The 22,451-nt window shown below is 46.2% G+C and overlaps 1 protein-coding gene across 1 annotated transcript in view; it reads left to right on the top strand.

The window, feature by feature from the left end:
* Glt8d2 (glycosyltransferase 8 domain containing 2) overlaps positions 1-22,451 on the top strand; it is a 42,523-nt gene that overhangs the window by 1,650 nt on the left and 18,422 nt on the right. The window contains exons 2-3 of the mRNA XM_052165280.1: positions 16,092-16,135; positions 19,364-19,456. Of these exons, the coding sequence (XP_052021240.1) occupies positions 16,117-16,135; positions 19,364-19,456 (112 nt within the window). The 5' untranslated portion in view covers positions 16,092-16,116. The remainder of the gene's footprint in view (positions 1-16,091; positions 16,136-19,363; positions 19,457-22,451) is intronic.

Below are 22,451 nucleotides of genomic sequence, written 5' to 3'. Positions count from 1 at the left end.
AGTTCCCAGACTTGAGCTGTTCTATCACATACATGAACCTGGCTGGGCACCTGCTCTGGCCTCTGACCACACTTGTGTTCATTCTGCCTTCTTAGGAGATCCTATTTCACGGCACTACTGGCGAGCAGCCGCAAGAGTGCTGTGTTCATCTCTAAATGGTGTGTTGGTGGGTCCAAAAGTTCAAGCACTTAGCACTTGATCCTTGTGGCAGTGTGGGGAGATGGTATAGAAGCTTTAGAAGCGATGGTACCCTAGGCGGGACATTCACATCACTTGAAGTCTCCCTTGTTCAGTTACACTGCTCATGATATTTCTCCTACTGTGTGAAACATAGTCTCTAATATTTAAATCATTCAACAACCACTTGTGGGCACCTTTGTCTTTGACTCCTGGTTACCTTTGGACAACCAGGTCTTCCCCAGCACCCATGGCAGATCTGATTAATCAATCATTATCTCTAGTCTTCTAAAAATAAGAGCCTGGTGGTAACTTTAGATTTCTCCTTAAGTTGGCAATCCCCAAAGCCTCTATCAACTGATTGACACTGACATGTAAAATAAATCTTTGGGGCTCTGAATTTTGAGGTACTTTTCTTCCCACTTCGGTCTTTTCTTCCAAGACAGAGCTAATCTACCCTTGGCCACTGCCTGGCCTGAAAGAACTCCTCTGAGGTCCCCACCCCCCTGCTGAGGCACTGACCAGGCACCGTGCCCAGGCTGGAGGCTTTAAACGTCGGCCACTATTTCTCAGGTCTAGCTCATCTCGCCCTGCTCTGCTTATGTCCTAGTCAAGGCCTGAGGTCCTCTCTGTTTTCTTTCCTCTCTCTCTCTCTCTCTCTGGCTTTTTTGAGACAGGGTTTCTCTGTGTAGCCCTGGCTCTCCTGGAACGCACTCTGTAGACCAGGCTGGCCTCGAACTCAGACATCCGCCCGCCTCTGCCTCCCAAATGCTGGGATTAAAGGCGTGTGCCACCACTGCCCGACTTTCTTCTCTCTCTCTCTCTCTCTCTCTCTCTCTCTCTCTCTCTCTCTCTCTCTCTCTGTTTTTTTGTTTTTGTTTTTGTTGTTTTTTTGGTTTTTTGTTTGTTTTGTTTTGTTTTTTTTCGAGACAGGGTTTCTCTGTATAGCCCTGGCTGTCCTGGAACTCACTCTGTAGACCAGGCTGGCCTCGAACTCAGAAATCCGCCTGCCTCTGCCTCCCAGAGTGCTGGGATTACAGGCATGCGCCTCCACTTTCTTCTGTTGAAGCTGCTTGTTCAGTACTCTACCCTGGGAGTTCCTTGTTCCAACAGTGACATAACGTACCTCCCAACACTGCCTCTGGCTGTTCCGAAGACAGGATGACAAGCTTTTGTACACTGGACGATTATTGACTGTTATCACACGGAAAACAGGACTAGGAAGTCATTCAGCCTAGAAAAGCTGTGGCACTTCCCATCCAGAACCTCTGCCTTCATCCTTGGAATGGGAGACTGGCTCACCTGTGATGAGCTGACTCCTTGCTCTGGGGAGACAAGCAAAATGACAAGAGCCACTCTCCTTTACTCTCTCTCTCTCTCTCTCTCTCTCTCTCTCTCTCTCTCTCGTATTCATTCTAACTATTTCTCTCTCTCTCTCTTGTATTCATTCTAACTATTTCTCTCTCTCTCTCTTGTATTCATTCTAACTATTTCTCTCTCTCTCTCTCTTGTATTCATTCTAACTATTTCTCTCTCTCTCTCTCTCTCTCTCTCTCTCTCTCTCTCTCTCTCTCTCATATTCATTCTAACTATTTTTAGGAAAGTAAGGACAGGCAGACCTGTGAAGGAGTCACAGCCCTGTTCTCAGTCATCACAGGCACACGCACAGCACCCAGGACACAGGCACAGCAATTTTAGAAACAGTATAAAGGCTGCGGTGTGGGGGAGGGTGCATTCCTTTAATCCCAGGACTGGGGCGGGGGGGGGGGGGGGGGGGGGACAGACAAGTAGATCTCTGTGAATTTGAGGCCTCCCAGGCTACATAGTGAGCTGAAACATTCACGATTGGGGGTAGAGAGATGGCTCAGTGGTTAAGAGCACTGTCTGCTCTTCCAGAGGGCCTGAGTTCAATTCCCAGCAACCACATGGTGGCTCACAACCATCTGTAATGGGATCCGCTGCCCTTTTCTGATATACAGGTGTGCATGCAGATAGATAGAATGAATAAATTTTTTTTTTTTTTGGTTTTTTTGGATTTGTTTTTTTTCGAGACAGGGTTTCTCTGTATAGCCCTGGCTGTCCTGGAACTCACTCTGTAGACCAGGCTGGCCTCCAACTCAGAAATCTGCCTGCTTCTGCCTCCCGAGTGCTGGGATTAAAGGCATGTGCCACCACCGCCTGGCAAATAAATAAATCTTAAAAGAAAAGACAAGAGTAAAACTGACCAAGCCTACTCAGTCAGGCAACAGATCACCAGTGCTGCACCGAGAACTGAAAAGATAATTAGACAAAACTGCAGCATGGCCTCAGTCAATTCTTGGACTGAAGGAGGGTTTTTTTTCCCAATCCACTTTTATACCATTTTAATTACATGCAGGTATTAGAGAGTACAATGAGGGACAAGAAAGACAGTAAACACAAAGCCCTGTGATCACTCCGGTGATGCTGTTTCTAAGGATGATCAAGATGTCTGAGCCTACGTCCTTGTCCTAGCCTAAAGTCATAATCATGACTGAAGCCTGTTTCTCTGTCCTGCCCTAATGTCAGATTCCTGCATGGCAGCCCATTTCCTTGCCAGCGTCAGACTCCTGCCAGGCGGCACTGCACCCCAATAAGGCTCTCTACATAAAAACAACTAAACCCAAGCAAGCTATAGGACACCAGATTGTCATGAAGGGGGTTGAATACGGGTTGCTTGCTGGGCGATGTCATTAATGTTTGTTTTCTTAGGTGTGATCACGGCATTCTGGTTATGTAGGAGATGTCTTTGGTTTGTCTGTGTTTTTGCAGATATGTGTGTGAGTGTGTGTGTGCGTGCAGGCATGTGGGCCCATGTTTGTGACTGTAGAAGGACGATGCCAGCTGTCCTGCACTGTTTTCTCCTCCTTCTCCCCTGGGACAGTACCTGCCTCAAGCAGCCACCTCACCCAGCACTGCAGCCATCTCCCGTCTCTGCACCCCCAACACTGGACTTATGGACACATCTGATCACACCTGGCTCTTTACATAGATGCTAGGGATTTGAACTCAGATCCTATGCTCGCACGGCCAGCACTCTTAAGTGCTGGACCATTTTCCCAGCTTTTACCCTACCCTCATATATATGTATGTATGTATGTATGTATGTATGTATGTATGTATTTATTTTTGGTGTTTTGAGACAGGGTTTCTCTGTATAGCCCTGACTGTCTTGGAACTCACTTTGTAGAGCAGCTTTGAACTCAGAAATTCACCTGCCTCTGCCAAGTGCTGGGATTACAGGCATGTGCCACCACCGCCCGGCGCACTACCATCATTTTAAAAGAAACATGCTGAGATATTTAAGGGCATGATGGTGCACACCTTTAACCCCAGCACTTGGGAGTCTGAGGCAAGTTCCAGGACAGGCAGGGCTTTTAATATAGAGAAACCTGTTCCCCCCAAAAAACAAAACAAAACAAAATCTAAAAGAGGCATGCTGAGATATTAGGGGTGATGTTGTACAGTGTGTTCCTCTTCAAAGTGTGTGTGTGTGTGTGTGTGTGTGTGTGTGTGAGCGGCAGTTGAGCAATCGTGACAGCATGCTAGCAAGCTGGTGAGGAGCCCATGGTTATCTTACTCCTTTAACTTTTGTAAACTTGAACTGTTTCAAGTGAAGCGAATAAGGGAGAGAAAAAAAAAGTGAGGCTGTTGAAACTTTGTGTGCATTTCTCGTTGACTTTATATCAAATAATAAAAAATACCATGTGGCCGCCATTTCTGGGGAAGGAAGGGGTGGGGACAGGAAGGCTGGGTGGGAGGTAAATGCAGAGTCGATAATGGGGTGAGGTGAAAAGGATGGGAGGGGAGACCTAAGTACCAGTTAGGAGGTGTGACCCATCAGGGCCACCGTAGGCACAAGAACTAGAAGACGCCAGGCTGCAAAGGCGTCTCTGCAAGGCCTGGCCTGCTGATTCCATGATGAACACACAGCGTTTGTGGTTCCTGCTACAAGGCTGCGCAGTCACCCTGGTCTATTGGTATTCTTGAGAGATTTTATTGCTAGGTGCTGAACATATGTCTATGAACAAAGAGGCAAATGTCCCAACTTTTGTGAGACTTCTGATGTATATCATTTTTGGGGAACAGACTGGGAACAGGAACCGTAATCAGGTGTCTTAGAGTTTTCTTTGCTGCGAAGAGACACCATGACCAAGGCAACTCTTGTAAAGGAAGCATTGGGCTGGAGAGATGGCTCAGTGGTTAAGAGTACCATCTGCTCTTCCAAAGGTCCTGAGTTCAAATCCCAGCAACCACATGGTGGCTCACAACCATCTGTAATAAGATCCGATGCCTTCTTCTGGTGTGTCTGAAGACCGCGACAGTGTACTCACTGGGGGAAGGTCTCAAAGTCTACCCCATGGTGACACCCTTCCTCCAACAAGGCCACACCCACTCCAACAAGGCCACACCTCCTAATAGTGCTACTTTCTGGGCCAAGCATATTTAAACCACCACACCAGGGACACCAGTAGAGACAGCTACTGAGGAGATGAAGAATCAGGCGTAGGGTTGGGGCTTAGTGCCAGATTCAGGGTGGGAGAGGGACTCTGGGGTTGGAGTTTGCCTGGCAAGAAGCCCAGGGTGCTCATGTGAGATCTGGGAGGCCCTGTCAGCATTCTGGCTGGGAGAGAAGCCTGGAATGGCTGTACTGGCTGGTTTTGTGTCAACTTGACACAGGCTGGAGTTATCACAGAGAAAGGAGCTTCAGTTGGGGAAGTGCCTCCATGAGATCCAGCTGTGGGGCATTTTCTCAATTAGTGATCAAGGAGGGGGAGGGCCCCTTGTGGGTGGTTCCACCTTTGGGCTGGTAGTCTTGGGTTCTATAGAGAGCAGACTGAGCAAGCCAGGGGAAGCAAGCCTGTAATGAACATCCCTCCATGGCCTCTGCATCAGCTCCTGCTTCCTGACCTGCTTGAGTTCCAGTCCTGACTTCCTTTGTGATGAACAACAATGCAGAAGTGTAAGCTCAATAAAACCTTTCCTCCCCAACTTGCTTCTTGGTCATGATGTTTGTGCAGGAATAGAAACCCTGACTAAGACAATGGCTTTGAGCAGAGCAGAGCACCCGGCACAATAGTCTGAGTCACCGCTTCCCAGGCTCACCACAGGTGCTTGGCTGTAAACTTGCTGAGCAGAGATAAGGCAGTGGAGTACAGTCAAAAGATGGTGTCGCTCGGCAAGGTGGAAAGGCCCTGGAGGTGGTGATAGTTAGAGGATGTGTGTCAGTGTTTGTGTGGACACACAGAGAGACGGGAGATAACTCCAATCTGCTTTTTTGTTGGGGGGAATAGAGAAATGAGGCTGTGGATAACCGGTTTGGGAAAGACTATGGGAGATGTGGGCTGTGGGAGAAATATCAGAAGCTCAGACTGGAACATGTGGATGCCTTTGGGCAGTGAGGCCGGTGTCCAGTGGGATTCAGGCGTGTGGGAGGCTCTGCTGGGGGCAGAGATGTGAGTGAAGGTGAGAGAAGAAAGGAAACCAAAGACTGGGGTGTCCCACCATGCTCATGGGGTTCAGGAGTAGGAGCTAAACATATGGGGACAGTGGAAGAGACTGAACATGCCCATACTGAAGGTGGGGGAATGAGGGAGCTAGACAGTGTGCAGGGAGTGTGTGGAGGAGAGGACGGGGCTCAGGGGGCCATCTTCTATCACCCGGGAACCGTGATAACCTAGACAGTCTCCTATAGACTGTGCCCAGTGTCACTTTTCGTGCCATTGAGACAAAAAAAAAAAAAAAATCAAGGAAGAATGTGTTATTTTGGTTTAATGGGACACATGGCAGAAAAGGCAAGGCAGTGGGATGGGAGTGGGACTTTAGGCAACCGAGAATTGATGCTCTGCCCTCTTTCTCCTTTTCATCTGGTCTGGGGACCCTGCCCTATGAACTGGTGCCACTAGTGAGTATTTCTGCCTCAATTAAACCTCTCAGGGAAACACCCTCACAGACATGAAGGTATGCCTCCTGGATGATGTTTAAATCCTGTCAAGCTGACAATGAAGATTAACTACCACAGGGGCTGTCTAGAGGGCTCAGTGGCTATAGCAGATGTTGCTCTTGCAGAGTGTATCAGTTACTGTTCTGCTGCTGTGACAAAACACCATGGCAAAGGCAACTTGTGAAAGAAAGGGTTTATTTGGCTCTATGGCCCAAAGGGTTTAAGAGTCCACAGTGGCAGAAAGTGGCAGGCGTGACCACAGGAGCACACATGGAGAGCTCATACCCTGAGCCACAAGTACAAAGCAGAAAGACCACACTAGGATAAGGCTTCAGAACCTGAAAGCCTGCCCCAGTAACATCCCCAACAAGGCCACAGATCCTAAACCAACAAAATAGCACCATTAACTCAAGACCAAGTGTTCAGATGCCCAAGAATATGGGGAACACCTCATTCAAACCACCCCACACAAGACGTGTGAGGTTCCCAGCAATCACATCAGGTGGTTCACTAAAGCCTCTGACCACAATGAGCACTGACACTTGTGTACACAAGTACACACATGCACATACTTAAAAGTAATAATAAAATGTTTAAGAAGATTCACTTCCACAGCCTTAGATGTTGGATTTTCTGCTGGATTCAAGTCTCTACCTACTATCCCATGTGTTTTTTTTTTTTTAAAAAATCTTCTTATTTTATATATATGAGTGCTTTATCTGCATGTACCTGCATGCCAGAATCAGTAATCAGACTCATCACAGATGGTTGTGAACCGCCATGTGATTGCAGGGGGATTTGAACTCAGGACCTCTGGAAGAGCAGTCAATACTCTTAACCACTGAGCTATCTCTTTAACCTTATTTTTGGTGTATAGCCCTGGCTGTCCTAGAACTAGCTCTGTAGACAGGCTGGTCTCAAATTCACATACGTCAGCCTGCTTCTGCCTCCTGAGTGCTGGGACCACCATGCTGGGCAGATTTATTTATTTCTCGATTGTGTATATGAGTGTTTTGCTTACATGTATATATAGTATAGCATGTAAATGCAGTGCCGGTGGGAGCCAGAATTAGGTACTGGATTACCTGGACCTAGAGTTCCTAGACCTGCCCTATGGGTGTTGCAAGAACATTAAGTGCCTCTAACCACTGAACGTGCCTGCCCGTAGAGGTCAGAGGGCAACTCTGTGGAGTTGGTCCTCTCCTTCCGCCTTTATTCTGTTATTTTTTCCTCAGGCAGGTGAGCAGTGAGACGTTTTGATTGACAGTAACAGACAGTGATACCTCCCACCCCCGTTATGTATTGTTGGTACCTTTGTGGAGAATTAGTTGACTCTGTGTGTATGTTTCTTGTTGGCGCCTCTGCTGTTTGTCACTTCTCTGGATCTGTTGCTATGCCAATGTCACACTGTTTGGAATATAATTTGACATTAGGAAGTGTGACACTTAGTTCTTATTCAGGAATGTTTTGGCTACACGGGGCACTGGTACCTCTGTGTGAATTTTAGGATACGTTTTTTCTATTCCTTTGAAAACATCCCTGAGCCAGGCGGTGGTGGCACACGCCTGTAATCCCAGCACTCTGGGAGGCAGAGGCAGGCGGATTTCTGAGTTCGAGGCCAGCCTGGTCTACAGAGTGAGTTCCAGGACAGCCAGGGCTACACAGAGAAACCCTGTCTCGAAAAAAAAAAAAAAAAAATCCAAAAAAAAACAAAAAAAAAACAAAAGAAAAAAAGAAAACCTCCCTGGGATGAATCTGCAGATCCCTTTGGTTGGTACTTATGGATGTCCTGACAAGATCGAGTCTTTTGATCCCAGTTAACTTCACTGATGGATGATTCATATAAAGTTCTGGAATCTTAAGTCTGATGGAGTCGTCCGTTATTTGTCATGGGACGGCTCCAGACAGGTGCAGTGACTTCCCTAGGATCTGCCAGTGCCTTATGCTAACGAGGCTCCTGCTGTTGCCACATAATGTTTAAAGAGTGTTCTGTGGTTTAAAGAGTGATTCTGTGATGGTTTTGCTTCCATAAAATATTAATGTATTAATGCAAGTGTCGCAGAACAGTATAGAGAGCTCTTCTTTAGGGACTCATCCTTAGTGCGTGTCACCACTGCTTGTCTCCATCTCTTCCTTCTATATGCTCCATAGCATCCTATCCCTTCACCCTACATATATGTATGTGTCTCCCCTGCTCAAGGATATATTCCTATGGGACCGTATAGTTTACCCACTGAGGAAATGAAATATCAATGCAATGGTATAGCCCTTACCTTTTCCAATAATAAAGTTTATCACTGGTTTTAAATATGCAATCAAGAGCCGTTCATTTAATGTCATTGTCAGGTCTCTAGAGACGTGCCAATATTTTTACAAGGCTTATTTTTATTTAATTCCATGGTCGTAGGGTTGGATGGGGTGGGGAATAACATGCATCTGAGAGCAGGAGGCAGGAGGCTGGAGGCTTTGGACGCCGTGGGCCAGACTTACAGGCATGAGCTGCCCAACATGACAGCTGGGGACCAAGCTCTGATTCAGTCCGTTCTTCATCACCGAGTGGTCTCTACAGCCCCAAGACTTTTCAAAACCTCTTTTTGACCCCTCTCCGCTCACTCCTCGCCTATAAACCCCACGGGAGTGGCGAGACCTTCTGATTTCCTCTCCTGTCTATTCCAGAACGTTGACAGGACCAATTCCAGCTAGTCACAGCGGCTGTGGGGTCAAGTGTGGGAAGGCCCTGAGCTGCCCACAAGACAGTGTTCTGCAGTGCCCACTCCTTCCTGGGCTCTAGGCTCTTCCCTCCCGCCGCTTCCATGGTGTTCCTTGAGCTTGGAGTGAGTCGTAGAAATGTCCATATGGCTGCCTCCCCAGCAGTCTCCTGTTCCCAGCGATCTGACCGCTGTGAGTCTGGCAGTTACTCACTGCAAACCAAGCCTCTCCGGCCGAAGCTGACGGCAGACGGGTCAGTGGGCAGAACCGTGACTATTTAGAAGGCAATTTGACCAGCACGCCATGCTCACAGAACAGCAGCCAGCTGGCCCTTTCGTTTTCTTTTAAAACAGGCACATGTTCAAAGAAGCCCAGACGATTCAGATGGAAGCATTATTCGAACTTGACAGAGTAGATGAAATACCATCTGTTGTGGGGAGCCATCCTGGTGTTCCTCACGTCCTGGGACACAGAGTCTCCATTTTTGCTGCTGCTGCTGCTGCTAAGTTTGTTCACTTTGTTATGATGGGGTTTTCCATCCCGATTCTTGAGAAATCCCTCTTGCAGTTAATAACTAAGCTTAGGATGCTTTTTTTTTTTTCTGAGGCTGGGAGTTTCTTGTTTCCCAACAACCTCTCACTAAATTGTCGAGGTTCATTTCCCACCTGAATTAGTTATTGAGTATGGATGTCATAGGCGCTGTGCAGGTGAGGGGTCTCAACTTTCCTAGGGCAGGGGTCTTAGGTATGATGGAGCGAGGATTTGAACCTTGGTTCATCTCACTGCAAGACTCTAGCAGCGTGTCAGGCATACTGGAGAATCTGCTCTATTTTGGGCCTATGGCCGGGGAACTTCTATCGTAGTTCCCACTGGGATTTTGAGGCCCATGAGGCCATGTTATCAGAGAGGAGATGAAATTGTAAGGTGAGGAGGGCACAAGTTGAACATGCCTCATTCCTCCCAGTGTGCTTCACACCGAATCTTACACAGGCCAGGCAAGCACTGCATCACAGAGGCACAGTCCACCCTCCACCTGCTTTCTATAAAGCAGATGTCATGTGGGGGTGCCCTGCCTCTCAAGGAGATGCCACATGGCTTAGGGCTTCCTACACTCTGTCTGCTTCCGGGTCATTCCTCCTCCCCGACTTACCGTTGGACCTTGCTGTTACACAGCCCAGTGCTAATTTTCTGAAGTTGCTTGGTTCACCTTATAGAGAGCTCAGAGTTGGCAGCCTGAAAGGAAAGATGAGCTCTTTCCGCAGCTGAGCCAACCCTTGATCGTTAACTTATTGGATCTCATAGTCACAGTAACCTGGCTCACCTTAAGTGAATACAGTAAGATGTCATCACAGGGAAAGGGTTAACTCAGGACCGTTGGGAAGGTCATGGAACACTTGCCCCTCCCAGAAGGGCAGGGCTAAATTATATTCCTCAGACCACAGGGACACAGGCAGGGAAGGCCCAGAGTCCATTGGCCACCTACCTCACCCTAACAACCAATTAGTTTAAAGGTAACACTGTTCTGCCAATCACATTGTGCCTAATGCCGGCTGCCCTGAGGACCGTCTAAAGGCCCGCTGAGCCTGCTGTGCATAGTTGTTCTCTCTCCATGTAGAGGGTGACCCCAGCATGCTGGATATTGAATAAAATTCCTCTTGCATTTTGCATTGATCCTCGCCTCCACGTGCTTCACTCAGGGGTCTCCGGTAAGTTAAAGCTCTTCGAAGTCTTACATTTTGGTGCGTTGACTAGGAATCTGACCTCCTGTAAACTCCATGACCCAGAGTCAAAATCCCTAGCCCCTGGTAGCATCAAATTGGCCCTAGAGAGAATTTCAGAACTTTGAGGTTAGTGCATTTTTAAAGCTCCAATGGCCAATACCTGTTCTGCCACTGACCAAGTGTGTGACTTTGACATTTGATAGGAGGCCGAAGACCAAATAAAATAAGAAACCTCAGAATCCTGAAGCAGGAACTCTGGGGAGAATTCCAAAGGCAGGATATGGTGTGTCCTGGGGTCTCTAAGCCACATTCCTCGCTTAAAGAATGGAGAGTTGTATCTCTGCTTGAAAAAGAATTCTAATTGAAAAAAGCCATGGACCCAAATGAACCCCCACCCCCACCACACACACCATATTGGCCACAACAAAGTATTTGCAAGCAACGGAACCTAGACAAGCACAGTGGCACACACCTCTCAACCCAGCACTCAGGAGGCAGAGGCAGGTGAGTGTGGGGCCAGCCTGGTCTACATAGTGAGTTCTAGGGCAGCCAGTTTTACTATGAAAGCCTGTCTCAGAAAAAGGAAAAAGAAAATAAAAGATAAAAGAGAGAAACTGAACCCTGTTCAAGCAGTTCCAGGGCAAGGGGGAGATGTGTTGGCTTAAGTTGAGGTGGTCAGGAAAGAAACTTTCTCCAGGAACTCTGGCCTCAGTTTCTCCCAAGGAACCACACGTCTTCCTTCACCAAGAGGAGGAACTATGTGTCCTGAGGCCATTCTGAGATGACATTTTCCCTCTAAGTTAGATAAATTCACATCACTTAGTGAGTTGTAAATGAATAAAAAATAAAAATGAATAAATAGATAAATAAAAGAAAGACCTGAACCCTGTCTCAGAAAAACCCTATGCCATGTGCTGTTTGGGTAAGGGTGAGGGAGGGCCACCCAGGTGCATGCTGAGCTCCCGGGTGTGCAGGAAAGGCCAGGGAAATGAAAGGGAGAGTGTGGTAGGATATTTAGAGTAAATTAAAGGCTTGCCTCAGATCCCTGGGATGAGAGTTGCCTAGATCACTGCCAACCAGTTTTCACCGAGTTCTAGTTCAGAGACCCTGGCGTATGTCACTCCTCCCCCCCTCCCCCTCTTCCCCATCCTTCTCCCCCTCCCCTTCTCCCTCTTCCCCATCCCCCCCTCCCCCTCCCCCTTCTTCCCCCTCCTCCTCCACTGGAGTCTCCGCTGCCGGTCTCTGAAGCTCATGGTGTGTTGTCTGCATCCTCCAGTCAAATGTCAAGGTCAGAAGTTCTTCTCAAGGATTATCCATCCACAGTGGCAAGGCCCAGGCAACTGTTACCTGTCTAGTGTCATCTACCATTCTGTGTGGTTCCTGGGGAAAGGTTCTTGTAGCCTGTTACTGCTGTTACTAGGATGTTCTGTGCTTTGGTGTTCTTGGAAACCAATCACATTAGAAGTCAGTAGAACTGCTTTGTGCAGTTAGCCACAGTGAGCTTGAACCTGGACCGACTGCCAGGCAGCACTTCCTGCACCTGTCAATGTGCTTTTATGGATTTTGCTTTTATAAGCTGCCCCTGGGATGGACCCCAGCATGAGAGAGACACCTGCTCTGATATAAGAAGCTGTGGGGAGTAAGACTTCCATTTTGAGTAGGGGTTGAGTAATGTTTAAGTTCCCAAGACCTTCCTGGGAACTGCTATCCTACGTTATGTGGCAGAAAAAGACACGTACATGGTAACTGACATTCCAGTTGACAAGTTAAGACGTGACTGTTAGTAAGGTGAGTCTGCCACAGTGTCCCAGCCAATGGGAGCAGGATATATGTACAAAAAAGACATGTTCCTAAGGAAATTCCCCATCTCTGAATACTGATTGGTATTGGCACAGCTGTTTGTGCTTCTCAGGCTTACAATCCCTACAGTGTCTTAGTTCAGAGTCTCAGTTCAGTTCTTGAGTCTGGAAAGCAGCCCTGAGTGTCACTTTGGGGTGGACTTTGAGGTTCCAAAATCCCACAGCAATTTGGATGTCTCTGCCTCCTGTCCGTGGATCAGGATACGAAGCTCAACGTTACATCCCCAACCTTGTCTGCACGCTGCCGTGTTTCCCACCACGATGATAACGGACTAACCCTCTGAATCTATAAATAAGTCCTCCCCCTTCCCCCCCCATTAAATGCTTTCTTTCGTAAGAGCTTCTTTGGTCACGGTATTTTTTTTCTTTTTCTTTCTTTTTTTTTGTTTTGTTTTGTTTTTTTGGATTTGTTTTTTTTTTTTTTTTTTTTTTTTTTTTTTGAGACAGGGTTTCTCTGTATAGCCCTGGCTGTCCTGGAACTCACTCTGTAGAACAGGCAGGCCTCGAACTCAGAAATCTGCCTGCTTCTGCCTCCCAGAGTGCTTGGATTACAGGAGTGCGCCACCACTGCCTGGCGGTCACGGTGATTCATCAACACAACACTAACCTTAACTAAGCTATTCTCCAACTCAGTGTGTAAAAATGTATGCAAGAATGTCATGAGGTGATGGGACTTGAATTAGGGGATATGTTTTAGGGAAACTTTTTCATGGTGATTCAGCCCTTTCTTGTCCTCTTGACCTTGGTCCATCTAAGGACTTTTTTCTTTCTTTCTTTTTTTTTGAGACAGGGTTTCTCTGTGTAGCCCTGGCTGTCCTGGAACTCACTCTGTAGACCAGGCTAGCCTCGAACTCAGAAATCCGCCTGCCTCTGCCAAGTACTGAGAAGATCATAGCAGACTCTGACCTTGCCCACCGGAATGCAAAATGGAAGTGTCCCCCATTCAGGAGACACACAGGTGTTTGTGAGAAAACTCCATTAGTTGTGGTCGAAGTCGGCCTTTGACCAGATAACCTTCTGAGCTCCGTGCATAATGGAGGACTCTCTTTGTTGACAGGGTTTCCCCCTTCTCTGACCTTGACTGGGGAGTTCACCGGCCCACACGCATCTCTTATCTGTAGAATGTCAAGACTTCTTGGTTAAGATTACAGGTTCACCTTCCTTCCTCAGGATAAGAACCCATTCAGACAGCCCCTGAGATTCCTGAAACACTTCTCAAGCTAATGCCACATTCCGGTACCCCAAGCCCCAACCTTTGTTCTTCCTGGATGTTTCTACACCCCGTACCCCAAAACTATATAAGCCTTGGGTCACCGCAAATAAAGCTGACCTGCCCCCCCTCGCGGCTGCTGGTCCCAGAGTGTATTCCTCACTGTATGTACCCACGGGGCTTCCAAAGCCCTGTCGGTCGTCACCGCTCCCTCTGCCCACTTGTGCTCATGATCCCCGACGACAGGGGGTCTCCTAAAAAGCTCAGCATTTAGCTCCCAAAGGATTCACGTGCTTACCCTCACACACGCACAAAGACCTGCGCCCAAGTGTTTACAGAAGCACTATCCACAGCCATAAAACCCTAAGTCCTTCTAAGAACAAGATAGTGTTTTCCTCCAGGGAATCTCCTGACAACGAAAGAGGGTAAGAAGGTTGCTTCCCACCACAACATGCTTGCACTGGCTGTGAGAATCTTCAGGGAAAGCAACGAGCTTGAAAGAGTGTTGGCCCATTGGGTACGACCTTGGGTTTCTGCTCTCTTCTCATCTCTTTCCTTGGGAGTGTTTATATTTTAATTTTAATTTAGTGTGCGCGTGTGTGCAGGTGCATGCACCCATACGCACTCGGGTGACTTCCATCACTCTGCCTCACTGCCTTGAGACAGGGTCTCTCAATGAACCACAGCCTGGCCTTTCAAATAGGCTGGCTGTCCAGTGAGCTCCACCCGCCTCTGCCTCCAACAAGAGGATTCCAGACACAAGGCCAGATGCATCGAGGCTGAGAAAGTGAACTCATAACCTCACGCATGCGCAGCAAGCAGTCACAGCACCATCTCCCCAGCACCCTGGGGAATCCGAGAGGCTGTAGTTTGGAGGCTTTAATGTGGTCAAAGACTGATAGTTAAAGGCCAGCACCACTGCTGGATCTGTCCTCTCTGTCACTCTCCAACCCCTCCAGTCCCCTCCCCCTTTAGCCCTCCGTAGTAGTGTGCACAGTGACCTTGTATAGTGTGCACAGTGACCTTGTGTAGAGTGCACAATGACCTTGTGTAGAGTGCACAATGACCTTGTGTAGTGTGCACAGTGACCTGGTTGTTCCCAGAGCACTCTTTTAGCCACGGGGCCTTTGCACTTTCGGTTCCCTTTACCTGGTGTGCCCTTGTTTTGCCTCCTGCCGGTCCTTCTCAGGGTGGTCTCTCCGGAGCCTCCTTCCTGTTGCAATCCCCACTCCAGTTTATCTTCATCCCGGCCCCTCTGCTGCTCTGGTCTCAGCAGGGACTCCAATCGTTTTATCAGCAATGTCTTAACATCTGATTTCCTCACTGGTGTGAAGGCTCCGTGAGGATGGAGACCAGGGCCATCTTGCTCTTCAGTGGGTCCCCAGCATGTCTCACGCTGGGCTTTTAGTGATGAATGAATGATCAGATTGGGTGTAAAGTTTGCGCATTCAAGGATGGTCTGTTTCCACTGGGAAATCCAGACAATGGAAACACTTCCTTGTTAAAGAAGACAAGCATGGGGTAGAACTCAAAGAGACTTCTTTAAATGACATTTTTGTTTTGTTTTGTTTTGTTGAGACAGGGTTTCTCTGTGTAGCCCTGGCTGTCCTGGAACTCACTCTGTAGACCAGGCTGGCCTCGAACTCAGAAATCCGCCTGCCTCTGCCTCCTAAGTGCTGGGATTACAGGCATGCGCCACCACCGCCCAGCTAGAATAATAACTCTTGAAGTAGGCTGAACATCATGTGATGTTATCTCAGTTGTGAACTTAATGCCGTATAGAATCATGTGGGAAATAGGTCTATGGGCAAACTGTGGGGTATCTTGATTATGTTAAAGACCTGCTCTCTGTGGGTGGTACCGTTCCCTAGGCTAGGATCTTGGGTTATACAGACAAGGCAAGCTACATAAGTATCCCTCACTCTCTGCTTCCTGAGAGGTGTGGGTGTGATGTGACTGTCTGCTTCAGGCTTCTGCTGCCTGGACTTCCCTGCTATGATGGACTGTACCCTAGAACTGTCTGTGAGCCAAAGGAAACCCGTTCTCTCTAAGTCACTTTTGTCATCAAAGGGTATTCTTTTTTTTTTGGTTTTTTGGATTTGGTTTTTTCGAGACAGGGTTTCTCTGTATAGCCCTGGCTGTCCTGTCCTGGAACTCACTCTGTAGATCAGGCTGGCCTCGAACTCAGAAATCCACCTGCCTCTGCCTCCCAGAGTGCTGGGATTACAGGCGTGTGCCACCACCACCCAGCTAAAGGGTATTCTTTTATAGCAAAAGGAAAGTAAGACAGCATTCAGGAGATATTTATTTTTTTTTACCAGAATTCTAGATCCAGAACAGTAATGGATGATACACACTTTATAATAAACCAGATTTCTGGAGGAGATGTGGTTTTCAATGCTTGATGTCTTTGGCATTGATTTTTTTTTAATATTTTACTCTTCAATCCACAGGTCCTTGTTATCCAGGTGGATACACATGGCTCTTCTACGCAAAAGTAAGAATTGAACTTATAAAAATAACTATGAGGAAAGATGTTTTGCAGGAGTGTTTTGATGATGCAAGCTGTGTCTGACTGTGTATGTATGTATTTGTATATGTTTATATATTTGTGTATATGTATGTGTGAGTGTGTATGTGTATGTGTATATGTATGTGTGAATGTGTATGAGAGTGTGTGTGTGTGAATGTGTGTATGTATGTGTAAATGTGTGTGAGTGTGAATGTGAGTATATATGTATGTGTATATATGTGTGTGTGTGTTATGTATGTATGTTTGTAAATGTTTATGTGTATTTGTGTATGAGTGTGTGAGTGTGAGTGTGCATGTGTGAGTATAGATGTATATGTATGTGTGTATGTGTGAATGTGTGTGAGAGTGTGAATGTGAGTATATATGTATGTATATATATGAGTATGTATTATGTATGTATGTGTGGATGTGTGTGAATGTTTATGTGTGTATTTGTGTATGAGTGTGTATGAGTGTAGATGTCTATGTGTGTGAATGTATATGTGTGTATGTATGTATGTGTGAATGTGTGTGAGTGTGTGTGAATGTGTATGTTTGTATGTATGTGTAAATGTGTGTGAGAATGTGAATGTGTGTGAGTATGTATATGTATATATGTGTGTATGTTTATGTATTCATGTGTGTATGTGTGTATTTGTGTATGTGTGTGTGTGTGTGTGTGTGTATGTGCTTCTCATAGATCATTTCCCAAATGATCATTTGTCACTTGAGGATGATTCCTGTGGGATTTTGGTGTATTTTGTTTAGAAATGGACTTACTATTTTGGTAAATCAATTTTATATATTTCTGTGGATCATATTTTTTTATAAAACCTGTGATTACAATTATTTCATCACTCTAAATGAGTATTTACATTCATGCCTAAGCATTTGTAAGGGTTTATTTATTTATTTATTTTGGTTTTATGAGCCAGGGTCTCTCTGGGTAGCTCTAGCTGTTCTAGAACTTGCTCTATAGACCAGGCTAGCCTGGTCTTGAACTCAGAGATCTGCCTGCCTCTGCTTCCCGAGTCCTGGGATTAAAGGTGTGCTACACCACCTGGCCTGGGAAGTTTCTTTCTCTTTCTTTCTTTCTTTCTTTTTTCTTTTCTTTCTTTCTTTTTTTTTTTTATTTTATTTTTTTATTTTTTCGAGACAGGGTTTCTCTGTGTACCCCTGGCTATCCTGGAACTCACTCTGTAGACCAGGCTGGCCTCGGAACTCAGAAATCTGCCTGCCTCTGCGTCCCAAGGGCTGGGATTAAAGGCGTGCGCCACCACCACCTGGTGGCCTGGAAGTTTCTATTCTTGTTCTTAAAGGGTCAGGTCAAACCTTCATGCCTTTTAAACACCCATATTTATTGTCTCCTGATTTTAGACCAGGACGTTATTAATGTAAGGAAAAACAAGTAACCTAATGCTGTCACTCACTACTACTCTTAGAGTTCCCTGATTTAAATGAAAGCGAAAGACAACCAATTAAATTTGAGGAATATTTTCCTTCGTATAAATGAGGAATTATTTTTAGTGTACGTTCCAAGTAGCCCATGGGACATGCTTAACCTAAGAATTCTGTTTTTCCTGGCAACTTTTTGTCAGTGGTGACAGCCACAGTTGGACAGGTCAGGCACTGGGCCACCTCTCTAAGCATGGTGGCAGGTGAATAGTTATCAGATCTCCTTGAGGCCTATAGAAGAACCCTTTACCTCTTCCTGGTCTGTAGCAGCTCTCTATGCCTGAATCTTCCCAAAGGGGGCGGGAGGGAGAGCTGGAAACCGGACCTCACTGAGATGGACCAAGGAGGTTCAGGACCTAAGGCTCTCTAGGTCTTTTTTTTTTTTTTAAACAAATATAGCATAAAGCCAATAATTATCTTTAGAGAAATAGTTTAAATCTTTATTATTTTTATTGGTATCAGAGATGCCACAGAAGCTCAGAGGCTCAGGGAAGTTAGGTGACCTGTCTAAGTTTGCAGAGCTAGACAGTGAGAATGAGGTTTGAATCTGACCTCATATCCCATCTCCTTCCCTTCCCCACAAGAGTTACAATGCAGCTCACGCTGCCTTGGACTTGCTCTAATCTTCCGTCTCTGCCTGGTGTGGGCCGGGCCACAGGCCTGGGTCACATACCTGCCTCTCCTAGTGTGTCCCACACTTCACACTCATGTTCACCCTATGACAAAATCACATCTCCCAGGTTTTGGACATTTGTGTGTCTTCTGTTTTCCACATTACTGTAAAGGTCTTCTTTAAGTTAGCGTGTGCTTAATATTCCTAGGCATGGTTTGTAATAGAAAGTTTCTATCCTTTCTGTAAATGGAAAAGATACGCCACAAAAAGAAGATGATTTGCAAAATACGTTCCATTAGAAGAATGTTCAGTTGTGAGTAGCTTGTGCTGTGTGCCCGCAACACTGAGATCAGAGACTGGCTTTTTCCACACATGATTTGCATATTGCTTAACTCAGGGAACACAAATGTTCCCAGTCACTTTTCCAACCACCAGGAATGTGTGTTCCGTACTAAAAAACTGCTGCTCTGCGTCTTCCCAAGAGCAAGCATCCTAAGTGTGGAGCGGAGGGAGGCCGAGAACTAACGCACTGTGACCCTACCTGGAGCCAGGATTCATGGCACAACCTCGACTGGCATTTGAATTAACTGAGACACAGCTCTGTTCAACTTTAAGTGTGTTCGGAATTAACAGAAGCTCACAGAAAGCATTCTAGAAACGGTGCTGTTTAAAAGATGGATGAGCTGGGCGGTGGTGGTGCAGGCCTTTAATCCCAGAACTTGGGAGGCAGAGGCAGGTGGATTTCTGAGTTCGAGGCCAGCCTGGTCTACAGAGTGAGTTCCAGGACAGCCAGGGCTACACAGAGAAACCCTGTCTCGAAAAAAACAGAAAGAAAGAAAGAAAGAAAGAAAGAAAGAAAGAAAGAAAGAAAGAAAGAAAGAAAGAAAGAAAGAAAGAAAGAAAGAAAGAAAGAAAGAAAATAAAACATGGATGAAATATTCACGCAAGGCAGCCTCCTGTGCTGACTGAGTTTGAGGCCTCTGCCGTCAGACTGACGGAGTTAGCCCTGGGTCCTCCTCACACTCTGAGGAGCCCGACACAGTGCACCGGGTCAGTGCATTACTTCTGACTGCCCCTTGTCCGCTTGCGGTTCGGGGATTTTCCCCTGTCTTCGAGGGTTTGATATGCTTCCCTCTTTATTTCAGTTAACCAAGTGTTGCTGTTTCTTCTGGTCCTGACGCTCTGTGGGATTCTGTACAAGAAAGTCCGTAAGGGAGCTGTGCTTACGAACAAAGCAGGTGAGCAAGCATGGAGTCTGTCAAGACAAGACCCCGAGGAGACGGCTTTTATGGCTTCCGTTGGGTTTCCTCACAGATTGGATTCAGTGGCTAATGACAATGTGGTTAACTCCTAATGCCAGCCTACAGAATATCTTCCTTAGGGCAGCAATTGGGTTATGCTACATAATGATTGGTAATGTGCAAACCATAGCACAGGTAAAAGTCACATAGAGGGCCTGTTAGAACATACCTGGGCTGAGTGTGTCACACACACTTGTGATCCCAGCACCTGGAGGTTGCGGTAGGAGGATTGTGAGTTTGAGGTTAGCCTGGGCTACATAGTGAGTTTGAGGCCTGTCTGAGTTATAAAGCAAGACACTAGCCAGGCAGTGGTGGCGCATGCCTGTAATCCCAGCACTTGGGAGGCAGAGGCAGGCGGATTTCTGAGTTCAAGGCCAGCCTGGTCTACAGAGTGAGTTCCAGGACAGCCAGGGCTACACAGAGAAACCCTGTCTCGACAAAACCAAATCCAAAAAACCAATAAATAAATAAATAAATAAATAAATAAATAAATAAATAACTTGAGACCCTGTCTCAAGCGAACAGAGCAAAATCTCATCGTTAGGTACCACCCGGGGTTAGCACCACAGACAGCGTGGGCCCGGGGACCTTCTCATATGCTCTGAGTTGGTTTTGAGCCCTGTCCTGAGGGACTGCTCAGCACCCTGTCCGGCAGAGCCTCTCCACATTTTACTGTTGAGAATCACCCCTTCCCTCCTCTTATTATACAGTCTTATTAGTATGTATTAAACGGGTCCCAACAGCTCAACTTAAAAAATGGCCTTCAGAGGGCTGGGGAGAGGTTGACTGGTGAAGAGAGCGACTGCTCTTGTGGAGAGAGACGGCTTCCCAGCACCTAATGGGAGCGCCTCACACTTCCTCAGCTTCCATCAGCAAAGCGCCTGTAGCTCCCACTGCAGGGGGGCTGATGGCCTCCTGACAGCCACCTGCATCCATGTGCACACTCACACAGAGACACATACACACAGACTGACAGACAGACACACACACAGACACACACACAGACTGACAGACACACATACATACACCCACACTCACACAGACTGACAGACACACAGAGACACACAGACAGATATACAGACAGACTGACATACATACACACACACTCAGACAGACACACATACTCACACAGACAGACAGACACACAGACACATACAGACTGACAGACAGGCACACAAACACAGACTGACAGACATACACAGAGACATACACTCACACAGACCGACAGACACACACAGAGACACAGACAGACAGACTGATACACACAGACACACACAGACAGATATACAGATATACAGACAGACACACAGACACACATACACATACACACACGACCTTTATTGACCCTATGACCTCATCAGCCTACACTGAAAACCTTATTTCCCTTTTCCTGGGTGAATGCAATGAGACAGTACCCTTACAAACCCAAAACACATATGAAAATCAACTCTACAAAAATGAAAAACTGTTAGCATGTTGTTTACATTTTAAATTAATTTTCATATCAGTCCAAGAGATACTTTCTAATTATGGAAACTACAGAAAACTATTGCCTATAGATGTCCAGCCACAGGCAAAGTAGTTAATATTTTAGTGTGTTGGATTTTTTGTTTTGTTTTGGTTTTGGTTTTTCAAGACAGGGTTTCTCTGTATAACCCCGGCTGTCCTGGAACTCACTCTGTAGACCAAGCTGGCCTCCAACTCAGAAATCTACCTGCCTCTGCCTCCCAAGTGCTGGTATTAAAGGTGTGCGCTACCACCACCCAGCTGTGTTGGATGTTTTCATTCCACATTTCTTTAACTTTAAAAAATTAATAACACAAAAATAAAAATTAATAAACTTTTCCTTAATTTTTAAATTAAACTTAATTTTTAAAAAATATCATTTTATTTAATGTATAAGAGTACATTGTAGCTGTCTTCAGACACACCAGAAGAGAGCATCAAATCCCACTACATATGGTTGCTGGGAATTTAACTCAGGACCTATGGAAGAACAGTCAATGCATTTTACCTCTAAGCCATCTCTCCAGCTAAACTAATTTTTTTGAAAAATACATTATATATCTCAGGCTGGCCTCAGACTTCCAATTTCTCTGATCATGGCCCTGAACTCCTGATCTTTCTGCCTCCATCTCCCAAGTTCTAGGCTTACAAGTTTGTGCCACAAAAGTCTGGTTCACATTTCTGTTTTTAAAGCCACATACCGGGCTAGGGCGGTGACTCAGTGGTTAAGAGCATTGGCTGTTCTTCCAGAGGACCTGGGTTCAATTCCCATCACCCACAAGGCAGCTCACAACTGTCTATAAATTCAGTACCAGGGAATCCAATATCTTCACACAGATATACATGTGGGCAAAACACCAATGCACATAAAATAAAAATTAGTAAATCATTAAAGCCAAATACCTAGGACCTAGAAACACCAGTGAGCAAAACTATTTCTGTTTCTGCAAAGGCAGTATTTTTATCTGGTTACATGTTAAATTACACATACACCATTTAAAATAATTTAAAATATGTATGTTGTGATCAAGAGTTTCTGGAGGGGGCTGGAGAGATGACTCAGTGGTTAAGAGCGCTGACTGCTCTTCCAGAGGTCCTGAGTTCAAATCCCAGTAACCACATGGTGACTCACAACCATCTGTAATGGGATTCAATATCCTCTTCTGGTGTGTCTGAAGAGAGCAACAGTGTGCTTACATACATTAAGACAGACAGAGAGAGAGAGAGAGAGAGAGAGAGAGAGAGAGAGAGAGAGAGACTGGAAAGAAAGTGATTTTCACACAGTAACATACATGTTGCTGCTCCCAGGGTGTCAGACACAGTAGCCCCAGACTAGAGAGAGCTAGAGAGAGCACACACGCCCATCACCTAGTGAGCAGCAAGGGGATATATACCTACACCATGGAGTATTGTTCAGCAGTTCAAA

The sequence above is a fragment of the Apodemus sylvaticus genome, chromosome 20, assembly GCF_947179515.1.
Source record: "Apodemus sylvaticus chromosome 20, mApoSyl1.1, whole genome shotgun sequence".
NCBI lineage: Eukaryota > Metazoa > Chordata > Mammalia > Rodentia > Muridae > Apodemus > Apodemus sylvaticus.
This window is presented reverse-complemented; position numbering and strand designations above follow the sequence as displayed.